Raw genomic sequence first — 22,710 nt, 5'->3', positions numbered from 1 at the left:
TAACATCCTCCAAACCAACTCTAACCCAGGGCTTTGCCCAGAGGCTGGCTGTGTAGTGAGGCAGGAAGCAAAGTGCCCTTACAGTAGGAAGCGTGGTTCTGGGCAGGGCCTCTGTAGCAGCAGACTTGCTGAGCACTCTGCAACAGATGCACAGATGCTTGCACACACAGACTCACAGTAGACTTGTTCAAACACTCACTGAACACTTGTTCAAACAGTCTCACTGCATATGTGCAAGTTGCTTCAATAATCCAGGCCTTGACTTCTCAGTCAACAAAATGTAGGAGTCAGATGAAGTTATAAGGCAGTCAACTTTAAAAAGAGATGGTGGAGTGGAGAGCACCCTTGGCAGGTTTGGCCACACTATAACCCCTATTCCCACACCCTCTAGCTTCTCAGGATCCTAGGCTGAGATTTTAACCAACCTTCAGGCGAACAAGCAGAGACTTCTGGGAAAGAAACAAAAACTTTATTACTAACAACACAGCAAGTAGTACAAGCTTCATGTTCTTGTGAGTTCTTGCTCCCAAAGTCCCCTGGGACAACACAAAACAGTCCAGGTGGATGTCACACAGGAAGTCGGCTCGTATCATGGCTGAAGACTCTGAGGTTAGGAACCCAAATAGTTTATTATGGGCACAAATCAAGCCTGCCTATCTTTTGCTCAGAAAGAGTCATTATCTTTCTTATGCTGGACAATAAGAAAGCTTGTTCTATTCTCCAGAGAGACAATACCACTATCTTCCAAGGCATGTAACAGATTTGAACATATTTATCAAGATAAGAAAGAAATCTTACCAAATTTCTCAATAGCCATTGACTACAATGCTGCATTTAGTTCATGTCAATGTATATTCCGGACACTGCCATTTGCTTGCCCAGTACTTATTCTCCTCCCATCTTTCCCAGCAACTCCTCAAATCTCTGATTTTGTGCAGCTTAGTCCTCCACAATTCATGGCTCAGAGATGGCTCATCTCATCCCTAGACACAGGGTGATTCTGTTTTGTTTTGTTTTCTGTTTTTGTTTGTTTGTTTAGAACAGTTTTAGGTTCACAGTAAAATTGAGCCAAAGATACAGAGATTGTCTCCCTGTATACCACCTGCCCCGACACGTACATTACCTCCCTCATTATCAGCATCCTCCTCCAGAGTGGAACATTTGTGACAGTGATGAACCCAAAGTGGCATAATGGTCATGTCCCTGGACTCCCACATAGTTGTCCGCAGTTCGAGTCCTTTATCCAGTGACTTAAAACTCATGCTGGACCTATATCTGTGCGCCCAAAGTCCTGAGAGGAGGTTGGAGACAAAAGGACTGTGGATGGCCATCCTCCTTAGGAGATCATTTCTTGCTTTCTGTCTTTCTGGCAAGTGCACACACCCTATAATAAAAATCTCTCTGAAAAATAAAAACAAACAAACAAAACCTTGTAATCTAGAGGCCAGGAGGTGGTGCGGTAGTGGCACAATTGGACCACATAGGAAGGTTCTGGGTTCACGTCCTGGGACTTCTCTTCACACACTAGGTGTCTATGCCTATGACTGAGGCTTACTAATTGATTGTGGCATGGGAACCCTGTTCAGAGTTTTTGTTTCTCTTTCTCTCTCTGTCTCTCATGGAAGAAATAAACAAACTTAAGAAAGCTATACTCTATAGAAATTAAAATATTTGAGTATAAGAAGATGTATTTATAGATATTTATTAAACTATTTCTTTTAATAGTGAACAACAACCTGACTATCCATCAAGAGAGGAAAGACTGAATAAATTAGGAGTATACATATTATGGAAATAATAAATAGCTAGATAAATACATATACATACAGTATTAGACTCAAGCAACTAGAGAGATATTCAGAGAACACAGCAAGGTGTGAAATCAATTTATAGAATGACATGTACAGTATAATCCCATTTTATTAGTCTAATAAGGGAGAGATTGGGTCATACACCAATATTTATATATCCAAATGAGCATAGAGATGTGGAAAGATAAACACAAATGTATTCTCAATGATTTTTCCCAGGATAGGGCCTGAAAAAAATATGAGGAAATCTACAAAATTCTTTATTATATACTTCTATATTTTTTGCCTTCTTATATGGTATCTATAACTTCTCTAATTAGAAGAGACCAATAATAATATATAAATGTTAACAAATAAATATTATTTATGATGAATTTATTATTTAAATTAAGAACAATATACCCTAAGAGTAGGGAGATAGCAGTACAAAATATTTAACAGAAATATATTTTAACTTTTATATATTTTCTAGTGATAATTTGTGCTAGAAGTAATTTTCAATGCCAACTATAAATATATGCCTACAGACATTTGCCCAGGTCTACAAGAAAAAAGACTGCTGTCTGGTCAATAGAAGTATTTTACCTGAATAGCTATATTATATAGACTCATTCCACAAGGGTAATAACATGGATGGAAGATCAGTAATTTTCATATCTAACAGTTCTATTATCTTTCTTATTTTAATAAGAGGTACAACCATATTTCCTAATAAAATTTCTTGTATTTGTAGTTTTAATTTCATTTATATGCATTATTCATTTTTAAAGCTTTTTATTCACTTGTAATTTATTCTAATAGGTAATGTAATTACCAGCTCTTTATATTCTTAAAATTAATTTATAAAAAAGTTACATAAACAAAGGAACATGTTTAACCCTCGTAAACTAAAAGTCTGACATATCATCAAGCTTTTATAATCTGCTGTGATTACTGTGTAAGTTTTAGCTCTCATTTATTTTGCTTATTAATTTAGGATTAATAAGTGACATATCCTTACAAGTTATCCAGGCAAGTTCCAATTGGAGGCCAAATACCACTGAATGTGTTCCAGTGAGTCATTCATCCACTTAATGGGGATGAATAAGCTGAGCTGGTTTGATTAGAGGATAATAAATCTGGTGAGCTGAGGGGAGAATGGATGGACGTACGAGGTCAGAGATAAGAATCTATGTATGTCCTATGCCTGACCCTGGTCTTGAACATGCTGTATTTAAGGTTCCAGGTACAACACACAAAATACCTGATGAGTAAATGAACTTTTCCTACAATGTGTGCAGATAAAGGCCATCTTGGACCAATTCTTTTTTTTTAAGTTTAGTTATTTCTGTCATGAGTACGAAAGACAAAAAGAGACAGATAGTACCCCCAACAGAGTCCTGATGCTGTGCTGTGATCCACCCCCAGGGTCATGGGCACGTGTGTGGCCAGCATACTCAGGGAGATGTCCAGACATGAACAGGGAACTTTCCCATGCTGGCCAGTCTCAGAACATCTAATTTTACTGCTGTAATACCATTTGGCCTAGTGACTAGCTCTTTTTGCTCTTGGGTTAGAATCTAAGTAAGCCTAATTCAAAAGCAGTTCACATACTGGAAAGATTCATCTATGTACGTCAGTTCCTACCACTACAGTATTTGGACCCCATCTCCAGTCTCATTCATTACAGGTCCTCTACCTTCATGAGGTCTGTGCATAGATAAGCAGAAAAGAAACATGTCTCCCAAGACAACTCAGCCTTGCTGCTTTACCTGCTGCCCTCCTCAAGCTTTTTGTATCCTGGGAAACCAGAAGTGTTAAATTTGGGGGCAGTACCTTTGGAGTAAAAGTGTCAAAAACACTCATCATGGGCCAGCAGGTGGCATGGTAGTTAAGGCACTGGATTCCCACATGGCCAGCTTAAGGTTTGAATCCTGGACTCAAAGGCTTGAAAATTACACCAGGTGTGTGTACGTGCATGCCCCAAACCCCAAGAGGATAATGGATCACTGTTATATTATTTTCTTTCTTCCTTCCTTTTTTTTTTTTTTTTAAGAGTTTTTTGCTATAGGGTGCATGTGCTCACCAGAAAGACAGAAAGAGACAGAGAGACAGAAAGCGAGAAATAACCCCCCAGGGGAAATGTCCACACTGCAATCACTTCTCCTCCATTCTCTTCTCGGGATCTTGGGCATGCACGCACATGTGCCCAGTATGAGTTTAAGTCACTGGGTCCGGGACTTGAACTATGGTCTACTACATGGGAGTCCAGCGACATAGCCATTATGCCAAATGCTAATCCCGGATCTCTGTTGTCTTCTATCCTGACTACACTTGAGTAAAAATGGAAAGCTCTTTCATGTTCCAGTAAACATGTGATCATTTTTTGGTACTCACTTGAGAACATATAAATACTTTTTGTTTTACCTAAAGCAAAATGCAACTTGGTATGTATGTGTCAAATGAAATTCAACTCATGCAGCTTGAAAGTCCTATTAGAAGATTTTACCATACAGGGACCAGCAGATGTCATGATGGCTATGTCACTGGACTCCCACATAGTCGACTACTATTTAAGTCCTGGACCCTCAGCAGCTTAAAAAACTCATACCAGGAACATGTGTATGCATGCCAAAATCCCAAGAGGAGAATGAAGGAGAAAGTATTGTGGCCAGCCATTCCCTTCCCCTCCAGGAGGGTGATTTCTCTCTTTCTGTCTGTCTCTCTGGCAAGTGCATGTATCCTATAGCAAAAGTCTCTCTCTAAAAAAAAAAAGAAGGAAAGAAAGAAAAAAGAAGAGGATGGATACTATAGCAGTATAAATCCTCAGGTGTAATAAAAATTAATTTTATAAATGGACTAGAATTTGACAGCAAGCCTATTTAGGATTCAGGGACACTGGGTAACCAAGGTAGTCTGTGAACAAGTGTTCATGTATTAGCATATACGATTTTCCCAGAAGCATGGCAAGGAAGATGTTTGGCTTAGAACACTGGCTAGAAGTGTTAGGAAACTTAGATTCAGGAAGGATAAGTAATTTGGTGCGGATTTATAGCCATTATCATTAGGACCTGGATTGACCACATGTAGTCAGAACATAAAGTGGAAGACGTTTCCCAGGGGAATATCATCTCCTCTGAATGTTCACAAAGGCAGTGACAAAAAGTACAAGCCTTTAAGATCATTTGAAACAGTCAATTATGCCCTATCAAAAAACACAAGCCTGCAGTACATATTGATTATGCATGGGGCCCCAGTGTGTTATAAATGCTAACATCCAGACCATAAGTACAACCCTACTGTGTTATAAACATGATATAGAACTAAGACATTTGCTGGAATAAAAAAATTAATCATTTTTTTATCAATATTTTTTTCTTGCTAAATATATAAGATATTTAGGGAAATATTTAGATGGCCCAGGGTCACTCTAAAAAGTATCCAAAGAAGATTCAGTAGACAGATGTCTTCCTTTTTCTAGATGACGTTGGAGGAAGCAGAGGCCACCTCGAACATACTGGAGGCCGTAGGACCACCTGCAGCAACCTGGAGCAAGTGCTGAACAGGGACTGAGACTAATAACAGTGATGTTTTTACCCAGAGCAAAACCCTTTATGACAGGGAATGATGAAATCAGAGCACTAGGACGAGAAATCTGGTCAAGTCTCTACCTTACAGATAAAAAATACAGCCGAGAACAGCTTGGTGGTTTTATTTTTCCGCTACCATTAGAATAGTCCATTGTGGGGAGAGTTGGGTTAGAACACGGGCCTCTGTCAATCCCCAGCTTTTTCTCTTAATTTTCTCTACGTTCCTCAGCGTATTCAAAGCTACATAGGAACCTGTCTACAAAGATTTCAAAAATAAGCCTGGAGGAAGATAAGAAGTACCATTAGCATGCTCATTTTTCACAGCCAAGAGGCCTGCTTGACACTTCCCAGAGAACTATCACAGCCCTTTAAGAGTCACTGGATATCTTTAAGAACAACCACATCCATTCGTCTGTACTTCTCAGAGGCGCTTCCCAGTCTCTTACACAAAATCGCTCAATAGCTCTATTCTACCCCCTATTACTACTGCCTTAGGGTTTAGACACAGAAAAAGTGCTTAAAGGCAGCAGGATTTGAGGTTTAGGTATTAATTTCAAAACCTCTGGAGCATGAATGCCTGGAAGGAAGGGACTGACGATATTACAAGTTAAGCATCCCTAATCTGAAAATTTGAAATATGAAATACCATAAAAATCCAAACTTTTTGAGTCATGCCACAAGTAGAAAACTTCTTATCTGACTGCATGTGACAGGTTACATTCAAAATGTGGCAACACAAAAATACTGTACAAAATGACTTTTAGGTTCTGTATAAGGTGTATATAAGACAAATTAATTGCAGTGTTAGACTTGGACCCCATTCTCCAGCTGTCTCATTATATCTGAGCAAGTATTCCAAAATCCCCCCCCCAAAAAAAAAATTGAATGTGAAACACTTCTTTTTAGTCCTAAGCATTTCAGATAAAGTCTACTGGACTTGTATAATAAAAAAGGTACTCTGATGTTAATATTAGAGGTCTTCAGAAAATTTCATGGAAAATGCATATGAAGAAAAAACTAGGGACCAGCAGTTAGAGTAATGGCTCTGCCGCTGGACTCCCATGTAGTCGACCACGGTTCGTGTCCCGGACCTGGTGGCTTAAAACTCACGCCGGGCGCGTGTGTGTGCGTGCCCAAGATCCCGAGAGGAGCATGGAGGAGAAGGGATTGCGGCGTGGCCATCCCCCCTGGGGGATGACTTCTCGCTTTCTGTCTCTCTGTCTCTATCTGTCTGTCTGGCGAGCACATGCGCCCTATAGCAAAAAGCTCTAAAAAACAAAAAACAAACAAACAAAAAACCAAAACAAACTATGCACAGATTTCAATTATTTTGCACCAAAATAAAGTTGTACTTCAATTCCAGTTTTTCCACAAACTTTTTTAATTCCTCTTATATATTTCTGTCCTGTACACAGTGTGACATGATTCAAAGCAAATTTTTATATCTGGAGTCTAAGAGAGAAGATACTTTTATGCCCTTTTAATGTTTATAATTAAAAAAAGTTCTTAATGGCTTAATGTGCTGAAAATGCATTAAAAACATGTTGCCCTTTGGCAGAGCTGTTTTAGAATTAGAACACTTAATTTTTTTCCCTGATAAATAAACTTAAATTAAAAATAAATTATGTTCCATTTAACCAGTTCTTTGGCCTTTATTCCTTCTGGATAACAGCCATTGCTAGGCTGGCTGCTATTTGCTCCAGAGTACCTGTGGGTCAGCTGTGGAAGTCTAAATATATATCAGAATGCTGGTGACAATTCTGTAGAAAACACAAGTCTGGGAGCCTGCAGGTGGCCTGGTGATTAAGGGCACTGGACTCCCACATGGCTGGCCATGTTTTGTGTCCTGAACCTGGCTTGCTTTCTCACTTTCCCTCTCTCTCTCATTCTCACTCTCTCCCTCTTTGGTCAAATTTAAATAAAGAAACCAATAAATAAAGTTAAAAATAATTCTTTAAAAAACCCCCACAAATCTGGCTATTCTTGATTTAAGAGAGAATAAATCAGGCAGGGTTTAGTTTCAGATTGGCTTCTTTCTATCTAGAATATTCCTTTTTTCCCCCACAAGAAGGAACTAGAATAATAATTATAGGTGGAAAACTGAATGCCTTCGACCAAATGTAGGCATCATGCAGTCTGAGCTGCAATGTGATGTTCCTTGCAAAGAAATCTATCATTACTCATTACTAATATGTGACTCTCACTCTGGTGTATTAAAATGAGTCACCCTAGTCTCACAGTTAGGCAAGCACAGGAAATTAATCTCTCTAGACCAATAGTAACCTAAATCTCATGGCATTTAGACTGGGCTTGCTACAATAGAGCTATACTACATATAAAGCATACTGAGAAGTGTGCTCAGGGTATATGACAAAAGAAAATACAATACTGTAAACTTGTTGTTAGTATAAAATCCCCATTGTCAAGAATGCTGATCCCTACCCTGAAGGACCACTGATTCCTTGTTTGTGTATGTTTATTTGTTCAACAAAGGGCATGGCAAAGATACAAAGTGCTACAAATACATTTGTTCAAATGCAACAGAGTAAGTGTCATCACAAAGATCAGGAGAAGCACACACACAAAAAATGCATGCCACAGTGGGTTAAGCAGACACTCATGACACTCATTCTCACACAGATGCAAAATGCAGAAAGGTGAAGTGACTCAAAATAATGAAAAGTATGTCTAGTATCTGTGTCACTGAAAACACTGCAGAAGAGATAGTGACAACTGCATGTTGACAAACCATCTAAAGTAGACCAAAAATGAACTTTCATATAACATATATTCGAGCTTATTATTAGTTATGTAAAAGACTACAACTAGGCATTTATACAACAAACTTACCTCTCTGCAAACAGGAATAAAAAATTACTTGCCATTATTAATTTAAAGGAATGGTAAGTTATAAAAAACACTAACTTAACATCACTCTTTATTCTCAACAAACAGAAGGCTGACAGTGGATGTTACCTGAACACAGCAGCTCTGGGGAATGTGGTTGTACCTCAGCTCCTTAGAAACACAGTACGATATGCTTTATTGGCCAAATCTTCAATAAGTCATAAAGATGATGCATTTTTAAACTTTGAGAATTATTAATTTAACTGCAAGTCAAAGTCAGAGTTTAAAGTCTCCAGCTAGTTTAGTTCATAATCACATGAAATAAGCACAAACAATTCAATGAACAGAGTAATTAAAAAGGCGTAGTCATGTGCTTATGACATGGATGAACCTGGAAGACAGTATACTAAGTGGGATGGATCACTGGCAAAAGGACTGACATCGTAAGACTCCACTTAACATGAGGTGTCTGGAATAGTCTAATTCATAAAGACTGTAGCATGTGGTTGCCAGAGATTGCGGAAGCAGGGACTAGGAGTTAGTACTTAATGGGCACAGAATTTTAGGTTATGAAAATGAAAAAGGTTTGGAGATTGGTTGAACATATTAGGTTGTCTGGAAAGTCATGACATATTTTTCTATGCTAAAATGGGTCATTACTTCCCTGACAACCCAATATTTCATATTATTGAACTGTACACGTAGAATTGGTTAAGCTGGTGAATTTGTTTATTTTACTGTAAGAAAAATAAAACATACCATATCTGACCTCTCTACTTTCTATCCCTTTCTATATTTTTCTTCATAGCATTTATCATTACCTGATACTCTATTAGATGAATATATATTAATGTATTGCCCATAACTCCCTCCTTCCAATACCCACAAATATATAAATTCTGAAGGCAGGAATCTCGTCTTGTCACTTTACCCTCAGGGCTTGGAACAGTGTCTGGCAAATGTGGACACTCGATAAATATATATATATATATTTTGAGAGGTTTTTGCTATAGGGCACATGCACTTGCCAGAAAGAGAGAGACAGAGAGACAGAAAGTGAGAAATCACCCCCCAGGGGAGATGGCCACACCGCAATCCCTTCTCCATTCTCCTCTCGGGATCTTGGGCACTCATGCACACGTGCTCTATGTGAGTTTAAGCCACCAGGTCCAGGACTCGAACCATGGTCGACTACATGGGAGTCCAGCGACATAGCCATTATATCAACTGCTTGTCCCGTGAATTTCTTATTAAAGGTGCAATCTTTCTTTTTCAAAAATTTCTACTTATAATAATCTTAAGGGATACCTTTCAGTTATTTTTTTCACTCTCATCAATCTTAATTGTTCAGTCATTAGTTTATCATAAACCTTCTTTAACTCTGGGGGCCAGTTATTAGTAAGCCACTTAAACATAGTTAACCAATAACTAAGACACATAAAAAGCAAGATTTCTGAATAAAACACATAATGTGTCCACTGTGAAAATTAATCTAACATCATCCATTTCTCTATTTCAAATAGCTATCACTTAATGGCTTGTGATATCCAGATTGCACATAATTATAAGAATATAAGACATAATAGAAATGACAAACTAAGTTTCATTTTGTTTAACTGGATACTGAAGGAATTTCAGCTCCCTGAAGTTGCCCAACTATAGTTGAACTGCAAGGCTGGGATATAATTGGATATGTATATAAATCTTGAAGCTAGCTCCTGACTATAATCATGTAAAGAAAAAAAAAGAATGTAAGTAGAGCATTTTATCATTTAGAAAATGTCTTTACAGATAAGATGTATCCTGATCTTCAAAAACATCTCTGATACAGTCAGGACAGGTGTTGCTGCCCCTATTTAGAGATGAAGATGTGGAATCAGAAGAACTAAGGGATTGAATCAAGGTCTCATGTGGAAAGCCAGTGCATGTATCTGGAAATAATTTTCAGAAGCGTACGAATCAAGCACCCTGAAAGTGTGCTATAATACAATTCTGGCAGAAATCTGACCAGGTAATGAGATTGTACCTACAAGTCACACAAGAAAATCAATTCCATTGTACAGAGGACAGGCAACAGATAGTGATTTTGCTATTTTAATATGAGAAGCTAAATACAGCTTCATGGGTGTCACCAAGACACAACAGGATGGTTCTTGTTAATATAGCACAGAAATAAAAACACAGATTTTGGCCAAAACAAATGGATTTAATTAAGGAGAGAATGATGTCTGTGATTAATGCAATGCTCAATTACAGAGAATTCTATGAGCCTATGATATAAAGCTGCAGTTTTATATTTCCCAGATAAATGATATTTCTAAAACATCTGGGGTAATGAAATCAGGCTGCCAGGGTATATTTTCAGGGTATATTTTTTAAAAATGACAGCTATGATTGACCACTTGTTATATGTAAGGCTCTGTTCTATGCACTTGATCTGCATTAGCTCATAAAAGCTTCATAATAGACACTATTGTTATTATTAGCTCCATTTATAGATATGGAAATGGAGGCCCAGAGAAGGTCAGCAGTTGTCTGACATGTCTGGCTCCAGGCAAAGCCAGCTCTCAAACCTAGGCAGCTAGTCCCAGAGTCTGTGTTCTTAACAGCTGGCTCTAGCACCCACCAACACTATCACTTCGTAAAGGAAGTGATATTTTAGCATAAAAACCAAGCAGGGAGTCTTAGAACAAGAGGCAGTTCTTCAGCAACTGCAGAAACCAGAGACAGGGTGGAAAGAGGATTAGAAATGGCAGATGAGAAATAGGGAGAATATATATATATATATGAGTGTGTGTATATATATATATATATATACACACACACACACACACACATACATACATATATAATATATATTACTATACATACATACATATACATATATATATATATATATATATATATATAAGAAATGGAAAATAATTTGTTGACAATAACATATATGTTTAAGCCACTCTACAGTATATTATGGTTGGCAGGTGCGAATTCTACCACTGAACCACCAACGCTATGGTTGGAAAAATCACGTTCTGTATGCTGTGGTGACGTCCAGTGAAAGTATGTAAAATAAATAAAAATAAATTAATTTAAAAAAGAGTCCGTTGTTCAAACATAATCTGTTTTAGCTGCAATAGAAACTATTTTTCCTCGCTTCGGGAAGGTTATACAGACCTCTACCAGGTCTGTATTGTAGAGATACTCAATAAGCATGATTAGAGTATTTGAGAAAGGATAATCTCAAAGTGAAATTGAAAACCTTTTTATTTCCCCTGTTCCTTTTTTTTAAAAAAAATATTTTTAATTGCCAGAGGATGTGCGTGCTCACTAGAGACAGACAGAGATGGAAAGAGCAAAACCATTCCCCCGTGAGGCTGTGCCTAGCACCACTTTTAAGCTGCTGGAGTAGGGAATCAATCCATATTTTGCCATGTGGGATCTGACTCCCTTAAACACTAGGCAATAAGACTAGCCCAAAGTGAAGGACTTTCATGGTAGAAATATATAATTGGTTACTTCCTGAGAAAGAGAACAAATGAATCATAGAATCCTCATATTGAAAAGATGTTCAAGGCCAACCAGCTCTACCCTCTTCTGGAACATAGCACCTTGCACAATTTTGGTTCTGCTTAAACTGTAAGTGCTGAAACTAAAATTGATATCATTGCTCGCTAAGAAAACAAAACAGAACATAAAAAAATAATAAGCACAAGAAATTCACTACCTGTTATTCAGCTCTTGTCAAATCTGCACAGGTCCCCAATCCTTCCCCATTCCTTCTCAGTTCTGAACCATGCCTCACTAGTCAAGCAAAGTTCCACAACCATTCCTATCCTGGTTGTTCTCCTCTGGGCACAATCTATTATATTTTGTGCTCTCTTAAAATGCAGAGACCAGAAATAAACATGACAATTATGGTCAGGCTAACTAGCACTGATAGAACAAGGTTATCACCTCCTTCAACATGAGCATTCTACTTTCCTGAGGAAGCCTGAGATTATATAAAAATTGGTTGGGGCTGGGGGAGATAACGCATTAGTATAACAGGAACAATGAATACAGTATCGATTATCTTGAAGATTCACATGCATTGGGAACCAGCAGTTAGCGTAATGGCTATGTCGCTGGACTCCCACGTAGTCGACCACGGTTCGTGTCCCGGACCCGGTGGCTTAAAACTCACGCTGGGCACGTGTGCGTGCGTGCCCAAGATCCCAAGAGGAGAATGGAGGAGAAGGGATTGCGGCGTGACCATCCCCCCTGGGGGGTGATTTCTCGCTTTCTGTCTCTATGTCTCTCTCTGTCTGTCTGGCGAGCGCACGCGCCCTATAGCGAAAATCTCTCCAAAAAAAAAAAAAAAAAAAAGATTCACATGCATTTAAATGAAATCCTCAATCTCTTCTTTATAAATGCTGTTGCTAAATTTAATCACTCCAATGGCTTTTAAACTATACTATGAATCTACGTTTATTTCTGCTACTTATCACCCTGTTAGAGTCATCCACTGTTCAAGCCTGGCTAAGGACTCTTTCCATATGCTGCTACAGTATGCTTATACTCACCCCCAGGTTTATGAGTTCCATACCTTGTTCTTTATAAACCCTGTGCTCATAAACCATCTGAATAATGGTTAGGGGCCAATATCAAAGTCTCCAGTTTATAAGGTTACACCACCTGTCTTCTTCACTCTATCTTGCTTCCCACAATTTTATACAGATCATCAACAGTGATTACTGATCTTACCTGCAGATTTTCTCAAAAGCCTCAGGTCAAGAAACAGTGAACTGGAAAAATGGCGAACTCTCTTTCTTCCTATAGTAAAAAGTCTCTCTTGACTTCACTTTCCTTATCCACCTAACAGGCTGTCCCTCTTATTTCTAACTTTGACTCTCTCACCTAACATGCCTCCCTGTTTTCTAAAGTTGACTTGCTGAACCACGCCTTTTTAAAAAATATCCAATGTCAGTATGTACAAACCAGGAACACACACCATGTCACCTGCAGGCCTCATTTCATCACGAGGCTTCCTTGCTTAGGTGAGATTTATACTGTTCGGTACAGTGTTGACATATAAAAAATAACGTAAAAATTTGTTTTTATTTCTTAAAAAAGGACTGCCTGTCTATAATAAAAGCTACCCTGTCTGTGCAGCAGCATCAAGAGGCTTCCTGGAAACAGACACACATACATGCAATATAACTCCGAAAATACATGGTTAAACCCAGAACACCTGTTGGAACTGTATGGGTCCCCTTATATGTCACATTTTGTCTTAATAAATACAGTATAAAGTATAGTACAATACTGTAAATGTATTTTCACTTCCTTATAATTTTTTCTAGTTTACTTTATTATAGAAATATAGTATAAAATGCATATAACATACAAAGTATGTGTTATTTGACAGTTTCCATTATCGGTTAGGTATCCAATCAATAATAGGCTATTAGTAATTAAATTTTAGAGGGAGTCAAACACTTTTATGGAGGCTGGCTTGATTGTGCAGCAGTAACAAACAGCTCAGGCAAAGTGGGATCCATTGGGAGGACTGTGGGCTCAGTTCCTTAGTGAATCTGAAACCAGTAAATGCCGGGTGCATGTGCTCATGGTCCTGGCTGGCTGGGCAGGTTGTGGGGGTGGGAGGGACCATGGCAAGAAACCCTGTTGATGCTGCATACATGCATGTGTGTGTTTGTGTGTGTGTGTATGTGTCTTTCTCTCTCATAAAAGGAATGAGCAATTTTAAAAAGTTTCATGTATGTTTTTGATGGCAAAAGGGTTTGGCTCCCCTAAACCCACACTGTTCACAAGTCAACTGTACATCACAACATGGCAACTGCTGAATGCACAGACACAAAACTATGAAAAAGAGACACAAAAATGTAAAGAGAAAAAAAGACAAAACAGAACTGGAAACATTAAGTAGGTGCAGCTGATAGTAAATAGAACGAAAAAGATCACATAAAAAATTATTTCCCATAAAGGAAAGAATCTACTCAACTAATATAAGATAGAAGGTGAGGGTTAAAGAAAATAAAAGGTTATTCTTCTCTCTCCTTAGAAATACCAATCAGGGCTGCAGGAAACCCCAACCCAGGACAGCAGATCTTACTTAAAAGACTGAAGTGCCCGGTGCTATGAGGATACAGGTGTGGGAACTGGGAAACAGGTTCAATATGAACAAAATGGCAAAGTTCCATGTCTGAAAATACACACCAATCATAAACCTCAATCCCATGTATCTCCAGAAGAAAGAAGTACCTGTTTCCTTTTATAACAACAGAATAGATATTTTAAAAAACTTTTCCAAAAGGTGAGTGCACTTGCTAGAGAGAGTGAGGAAATACCCTCTGTGGGTCATGGTCATGATCATGGCACAATCCCTTCTTCTCCATCTCTCCTTCCTTTCGGGATTTGGGGCATGCACATGTGTCTAGTATTATTTCCTAAGTTGCTGGGTCTGGGACTCAAATAGCACAGTTGGCCATGTGAGATCAAGCCGCATTATTTGAGGCCTTGAATCTTTTCTTTTTCAAAAGAACGTTTTTATGAACAATGAACTTATAGAAATAAGGTCATCCAAATTATGAAGAGAAATGAAAACAGCTACAACTGTAAATGTTCAATACTTTCTCTCACCTAGCAGATAAGATCAGACTACGCTAAGTACTTTTAAAATGTAAAAAAAAAAAAGGAACATACTGAGAAATGTCTTTTTAAATAATTCTTTCCAAAAAATTAACTAACTCTATGAAAATTTATGGAATCTCAACACATAATTCAACATAGGGATTCTTCATTTACATGATAAAAGAGTATTTCAGTATCTGAAGATATTATTTCTCTCTGTTTCCTACCAGACAGTAGTCATACAGAAAGTCTATAACCTCCAAACGGCAGCTTGCTTCAGGTTTTGATTATTTAAAGACTTTACATCTCTCTCTCCATTGACCCTGCTTTATTTAAGTTACAGAATGTGGTTAGTGCCATTAGAACTTTATAATACAAGAAGTTAAATACTACAAGCAGGCCACAAATCACTCTTGCTTATGTTACAAATGGGCCCCAGGTCATCAGCCAGCAGCCCCTCCATTAAATGTCTATCAACGAAAACATAGCATTAAAGCTATCTCTGAGATGGAATCGATTATTCCACAGCCCCTCTGGACTACAAGCACATTAACCGAGAACATAAAACAAAGGGACGAGAGCAAAAGGGTCTGGCCTATTATTAGCAGATGTCCTTAGAATAAATAGTTTCTATGAACATTAGAGACAGTTCCTAGAGAACATGAGACTCAGAATAAGGTCCAAATTCAGAATAGGAATAAAGGGGAGAGGTGGGCTGAGAGATACTAAGCCTCAAGGTTCCTGGTCCCAAAGTTCACAAGGTGCCATTCTAGTGCTCATAGACTAAGGGGAATTTGCTGCTCACACACATGATGCTGACAGACCTGAGACAAACCTGTGGCCACATCAGAAAACCCAGCACTGCCAGTCAACGTCTAGAAAGACCGTGACAAGTCGTGCCAGGTTTCCTTAGACTCACCGGCACACTTTGTCCTCGTCCTGAGAGCTGGTCCAGGAGACCCAGTGCCGCCCTCCCCTGGCCTGGTGAGGAGCACACTAATCTCATATTCCGTATCTGGATCAAGGTGTCCAATTTTATAACTTGTGGAATCCACTGGCTGCCGGTCATTCCAGCTCCCACTGGCTGTGCAGTACTCCACCTCCCGGGCGACGATGGGTCCATCCCCATTGATGGAGTTGGCGTTGAGCTGTATCCACAGGTAGGTTGCTCCCACAGAGGCGAGCTGAGGTGGGGCTATAGGAACAGGTGGCTCTGAAAGGCAAACCAGAGAGTTGTCCCTCAGGGGCTTTCGTCTTCAGATTTTAAAAGAGCTCAATAGGCCAAATGATGGCACAGAAGTACCAGATCTGGACCCCCATGGTATTCCTATCCATGCCAGGTGTATGTGTGTTCATGATCTAGGTTGGCTGAGGCTGCGAGTAGATCAAGGTGCAAGCACTCTGTTAGGGGTACCTGTCTTTCTATGTCTATGTCCCATGAAAGAAATACATAACTAAACTTTATAAAAGAATTTCCAAGGTCTTAAAAAAATAGCAAAACAGGCATAAATTATTAAGATATATATGACATTAACATTTCACGAGTGAACTGATAAAAATGTTTTATTCAGGTTAATAAGAAAAACCATATTGATAAAGGTTTTCACGATATTCAAAGTTGCGAAATAAACCATCTTAAAAACCTAAGCAAACCAAAAGACTGTTTTTCTCATTAAAAGTAACTGGTAAAAACTCAAGTGGTAGTATTAAATCTCTAGGAAGCATTCCATTGTCAACCTCTTCATGGAGAGTGTCTTCAAATCATCCGAGATACTAATTCTCTTCATCATTAAATTCAGTTCCCTTATATTTATATTCCAAAGATATCATCTCTTTAAAATATGCCTGAAATGATAGTTTGTCTCATCGTAAGTACTTTTTTTGAATGACTTGTTTCTCCAAAAAAACTATCACAATAGACTTACTTAACTACAGGAGAATTGAACATTATGGATAATAAAGACCACTGCAGCTACTGTTCAACGAACTTCCAGTAATGAGTCTTATTAAAGTAGTGAAAGGAAAGGAAAGCTCTGAGGTAAAGAACAAGCTATGCCCAGCATGATAACACTCAAAAGAAATCAATAGCAAACACTGCTCTATCCAAGAAAGTTTCTTTCAGTGTCTAAAACCTCACATTCTTTTTTCATTTCATTGGCTTATAAATATATTCCCAGTATATTAGTTAAATCTTAGTTGAATAGCTCTTTGGGCACTAAATGAAGGTCTTTCATATGCCAATCTGAATGCAAGTGGCACCATATATGATAAATGAGATCATTATTGAAAATAACATGTTTCTACCTCAATGAATTGCCATCTCAGAAAAACATAAGATCTAATGATTTTTCCCAAGAATGTTTCTACAGGTGGTCCGTGCCTTTTGGTATATTTTGTTTTTAACAACTTATCTTGCTTGTACAAACACATGGAAAATAAAGACTGCTATGTCCTACCACTGACATACAATAGCTTGCTTGCTGTAATTTCTCCTGTCCTCAGTAGACATGGCTAATCGATCACAGTCATGTTCCTACAGATAGGAGGTCCTCAAGAAAGCTACAAAAGCACCATCTGAAGTTTACACCTGAAATGAGACCAGGCTGATTCCTAGACCAACTAATAAATGAGCAACATCAGTTCCCTTTGTTGGGTTGAGGAGTCTTTGTTCTTTTTTACTACTCAAAGTATGGTAAGTCATATTGATTTTCTAAAACAACTAGGAAATTTTCATTATACTCTGTCAAAATACGACACCAAATTGTAATGAATTTTATTTGAAAGAGTACAGACATAATAGAAATTTACTAAAATATTGTTCCTATTGTTTATAAACTGGAACCTTCTGCCAGCTCTTCATTTCTTTAAACATTTCTGACTTAACTCACAAGAATTTAACATCAATTTATATCATTAGGCAACTCCTTGCACCCAGACATGAGATGGGTCTTTTATAGCACATCCAGAGGCATTTATGTAGCCAGGCTGAAAAAGCAAGTTGCAAATGCTAGCTAGCAAGGGTTATTGAACTGCCATTCAAATATAACGTGGGAACAAGGTCACAAAGGGAGTAAATTCACCTAGTTTGAATATTGCTAGTAGTCTAAAATAGACAAGGCTTTAATGCATTTTTATCCTGAGAATATCTCCTAAATTAATTCCCCATTAAGAAAAGTACCAGATATGATCAATCAAATGAAAGATTCAACTAGAATGTGGAAACAATTGAGATAGACATTTGAAAGGACTTTGGTTTAAGGAAGAATCAGCACAAGAATAAGTCAACATTTAAATTTTGAGCAAATTTTTCCAAAGTGAAGAAAAGAAAGGAGGAGGAAAGAGAGGGAGAGAAGAATCTCAATCTATACAAAGTGATAAAAAGCCATTTAAAATATTTCTTATTTTAAGTGAAAGGATACCACAGAACTAATTCTAAATCAAACCACTGATGAGAAAACTTATACACATATACATACCTATAAATATATCTAAGTGATATACATATGTGAAATACCTGTTATATATATATGTCAATATCATACTTTTTTTAGAGAGTTTTTGCTATAGGGCACATGTGCTCGATGGAGAAAGACAGAGAGACAGAGAAATAAAGCAAGAAATCACTCCCAAAGGGGGTTGGCCATGCTGCAATCTCTTCTCTTCCATTCTCCCCCTGGGGTTTTGGGTGCACACACACACACGTGCCTAGTGTCAGTTTCAAGCTGCCAGGTTAGTGACTCAAACCGTGGTCGGCCACATGGGATTCCAATGACCTAACCATTACACTGTATGCTGGTCCCACCAATATCATATTTCATTACATAAATACATACTCCATGTAGTTAAATATGGCATTGATATACATATATAATACACATATTGTGGATATTTTTTTTTGAGAGATTTTCACTGTAGGGCGCATGCGCTCATATATTCCCAGTATATTAGTTAAATCTTAGTTGAATAGCTCTTTGGGCACTAAATGAAGGTCTTTCATATGCCAATCTGAATGCAAGTGGCACCATATATGATAAATGAGATCATTATTGAAAATAACATGTTTCTACCTCAATGAATTGCCATCTCAGAAAAACATAAGATCTAATGATTTTTCCCAAGAATGTTTCTACAGGTGGTCCGTGCCTTTTGGTATATTTTGTTTTTAACAACTTATCTTGCTTGTACAAACACATGGAAAATAAAGACTGCTATGTCCTACCACTGACATACAATAGCTTGCTTGCTGTAATTTCTCCTGTCCTCAGTAGACATGGCTAATCGATCACAGTCATGTTCCTACAGATAGGAGGTCCTCAAGAAAGCTACAAAAGCACCATCTGAAGTTTACACCTGAAATGAGACCAGGCTGATTCCTAGACCAACTAATAAATGAGCAACATCAGTTCCCTTTGTTGGGTTGAGGAGTCTTTGTTCTTTTTTACTACTCAAAGTATGGTAAGTCATATTGATTTTCTAAAACAACTAGGAAATTTTCATTATACTCTGTCAAAATACGACACCAAATTGTAATGAATTTTATTTGAAAGAGTACAGACATAATAGAAATTTACTAAAATATTGTTCCTATTGTTTATAAACTGGAACCTTCTGCCAGCTCTTCATTTCTTTAAACATTTCTGACTTAACTCACAAGAATTTAACATCAATTTATATCATTAGGCAACTCCTTGCACCCAGACATGAGATGGGTCTTTTATAGCACATCCAGAGGCATTTATGTAGCCAGGCTGAAAAAGCAAGTTGCAAATGCTAGCTAGCAAGGGTTATTGAACTGCCATTCAAATATAACGTGGGAACAAGGTCACAAAGGGAGTAAATTCACCTAGTTTGAATATTGCTAGTAGTCTAAAATAGACAAGGCTTTAATGCATTTTTATCCTGAGAATATCTCCTAAATTAATTCCCCATTAAGAAAAGTACCAGATATGATCAATCAAATGAAAGATTCAACTAGAATGTGGAAACAATTGAGATAGACATTTGAAAGGACTTTGGTTTAAGGAAGAATCAGCACAAGAATAAGTCAACATTTAAATTTTGAGCAAATTTTTCCAAAGTGAAGAAAAGAAAGGAGGAGGAAAGAGAGGGAGAGAAGAATCTCAATCTATACAAAGTGATAAAAAGCCATTTAAAATATTTCTTATTTTAAGTGAAAGGATACCACAGAACTAATTCTAAATCAAACCACTGATGAGAAAACTTATACACATATACATACCTATAAATATATCTAAGTGATATACATATGTGAAATACCTGTTATATATATATGTCAATATCATACTTTTTTTAGAGAGTTTTTGCTATAGGGCACATGTGCTCGATGGAGAAAGACAGAGAGACAGAGAAATAAAGCAAGAAATCACTCCCAAAGGGGGTTGGCCATGCTGCAATCTCTTCTCTTCCATTCTCCCCCTGGGGTTTTGGGTGCACACACACACACGTGCCTAGTGTCAGTTTCAAGCTGCCAGGTTAGTGACTCAAACCGTGGTCGGCCACATGGGATTCCAATGACCTAACCATTACACTGTATGCTGGTCCCACCAATATCATATTTCATTACATAAATACATACTCCATGTAGTTAAATATGGCATTGATATACATATATAATACACATATTGTGGATATTTTTTTTTGAGAGATTTTCACTGTAGGGCGCATGCGCTCGCCAGACAGACAGAGAGAGACATAGAGACAGAAAGCGAGAAATCACCCCCCAGGGGGGATGGTCACGCCGCAATCCCTTCTCCTCCATTCTCCTCTCGGGATCTTGGGCACGCACGCACACGCGCCCGGCGTGAGTTTTAACCCACCGGGTCTGGGACACGAACCGTGGTCGACTACGTGGGAGTCCAGCGGCATAGCCATTACGCTAACTGCTGGTTCCCAATATTGTGGATATTTTAAGAAATATTTTCATGCTCTTGGTTAGTAAAAGCAGTGATAGACGTGAATAAAGTTAAAAATTATAGTTAAGCAATTAAATGACCCAGGCTTTATTCAAGAAACTGGCACCAAATCAGTGCATGACCTAAAGAAAGCTAACACTATGGGGACCAGCAGGTGGTGTAATGGTTACGTCACTGGCTCCCACATGGTTGACTAAGGTTCAAGTCCTGGACCCAGTGGCTTCAAACTCATGGTGGCTTCAAACTGATGCCAGCTCCATGTATGTGTGTCTGAAATCTGGAGAGGAGATGGGAGGAGCAGTGACTGTGGCATGACCATGCCCATGGAGGGTCATTTCTTGCTTTATGTCTCTCTGTCTTGCTGGTGAGTGCATGCTCCCGAAAGCAAAAATCTCTCTAAAAAAAAAAGAAATTTAACACTATGGAGTTTTCCCCATTTGTAAAACAGCTCTATGGCTATTATGTGACATATAAAAAGTGTTAAATTATCAATATGTGGCCAAAAAATATTATCATATATCCTGAAGTAACTGTCTCAAGGTGATAACTATTAACATAGTAGAATCCAGCATGTTATCTTATTCTTAAGAATTATATAGAAAAGATGATACAACATTGTAAGTGGAGGAAAAGCCAGATTTCAGATTTGAGCCCTATCTGCACACAAATCACAGCCAGCTTTGGCAGCGTGGAGTGAAGGAAAGAGATGCCTGCACATTTTTATCACAATGAGCCAAGAGACTACTACGCGGTCGTAAAACAGGAAAATGCTATGCACAGATGTGAGGGAGAACCCACTCATTCTTTCTGTTTATGTTTGTTCTGGCAGACTAGAAATGTCTGATTTACTTATAACTCCCAACAAATTAACTTCTCCACAGAGGCAAGTTTTAGAGAAGCTACTAGGTTTGCATCAAACTGATCGAGAAGCAGGAAGCTTTGATAATGGGCACTGGCTGGACACAGGACAGCAGCACAGTAGCCACATTATCAGAAAGAAGTGAACCCGGAGCAAATCAAATAAGAGGAGCAGTATTGATGATGACAATGAACTCATTTGTGGGAATATGTGGGCTACTCTACTGGTTTCCTTGGCAAACTGGGGTTCATTTTCTACATATGACTCCTCACTTCCCAAACAGCCTTCACCAGGGTAGGGTTTGTATAACTATGAAGTTTTAGGTTCATTACAGATATTAAACCTGAGCTCAAATATTAGCCAGACAAGTTACCTCAGTTCCACCTCAAACCAAAACACCTAAGAATACAATGCAAAATACATTGCTGCAGATGAATAATTCTCAAAGTAGGCTCACTGATAAGCATTTTCTTTCACAAGCTGTATGTGACTGATATTAGCAGCATTCGCATGACAGAAGCATATACCCAAATCACCTGCAGGTTTCATAATGGAAGTTATGTCTCTAGAGATTCTGATTCAATGGGGTGTGGCAGGAGAAGGGAATAGAGAATACGAGTGATCTTCCAACAGTCCATGGAAAATGCACATCATAAAATACTGCACAAATTTCCAAAATATTTTGTAGCAAAATAAATGCATACTTTAATTCCATTTTTCCACAAACCTTGTGAAGTACCCTTACAGGTGGGCAGACATTCATATTTAATTTGGAATTGTCTCGTGGACAATTCTGAATTGTCAGAAGGTGCATATATTTGAGAGAAAGAGAAAGAGAGAGAGAGGACCTCCTGATGGGACATGGTCACATTACAATCCCTTTTCTTCCATTTTTCCATCCTTCAGGATTTGTGTGTTTGGTATGCTTTTCAAGCCATTGGGGCTAGGAATTGAATTGTGGTCAGTCATGTGGGAGCTGACTCCCTTAACTAGGTCCATGGGACTGGCTCTGGGAAGATTTTCTGACATGCATTCCCACATGAAGATCAAAGATAAATGGG

At 38.2% G+C, this 22,710-nt stretch overlaps 1 protein-coding gene across 7 annotated transcripts in view; it reads right to left on the bottom strand.

The window, feature by feature from the left end:
* PTPRM (protein tyrosine phosphatase receptor type M) overlaps positions 1-22,710 on the bottom strand; it is a 732,676-nt gene that overhangs the window by 507,841 nt on the left and 202,125 nt on the right. For all 7 annotated transcript variants that reach the window (XM_027766560.1, XM_027766561.1, XM_027766562.1 and 4 more), the window contains one exon: positions 15,777-16,070. In XM_027766560.1, the coding sequence (XP_027622361.1) occupies positions 15,777-16,070 (294 nt within the window). The remainder of the gene's footprint in view (positions 1-15,776; positions 16,071-22,710) is intronic.

Source organism: Tupaia chinensis, unplaced genomic scaffold, assembly GCF_000334495.1.
Source record: "Tupaia chinensis unplaced genomic scaffold, TupChi_1.0 Scaffold143584_1, whole genome shotgun sequence".
NCBI classification, from domain to species: Eukaryota; Metazoa; Chordata; class Mammalia; order Scandentia; family Tupaiidae; genus Tupaia; species Tupaia belangeri.
Note: the sequence above shows the minus strand (reverse complement) of the source record. Positions and strands in the feature narration are given on the sequence as shown.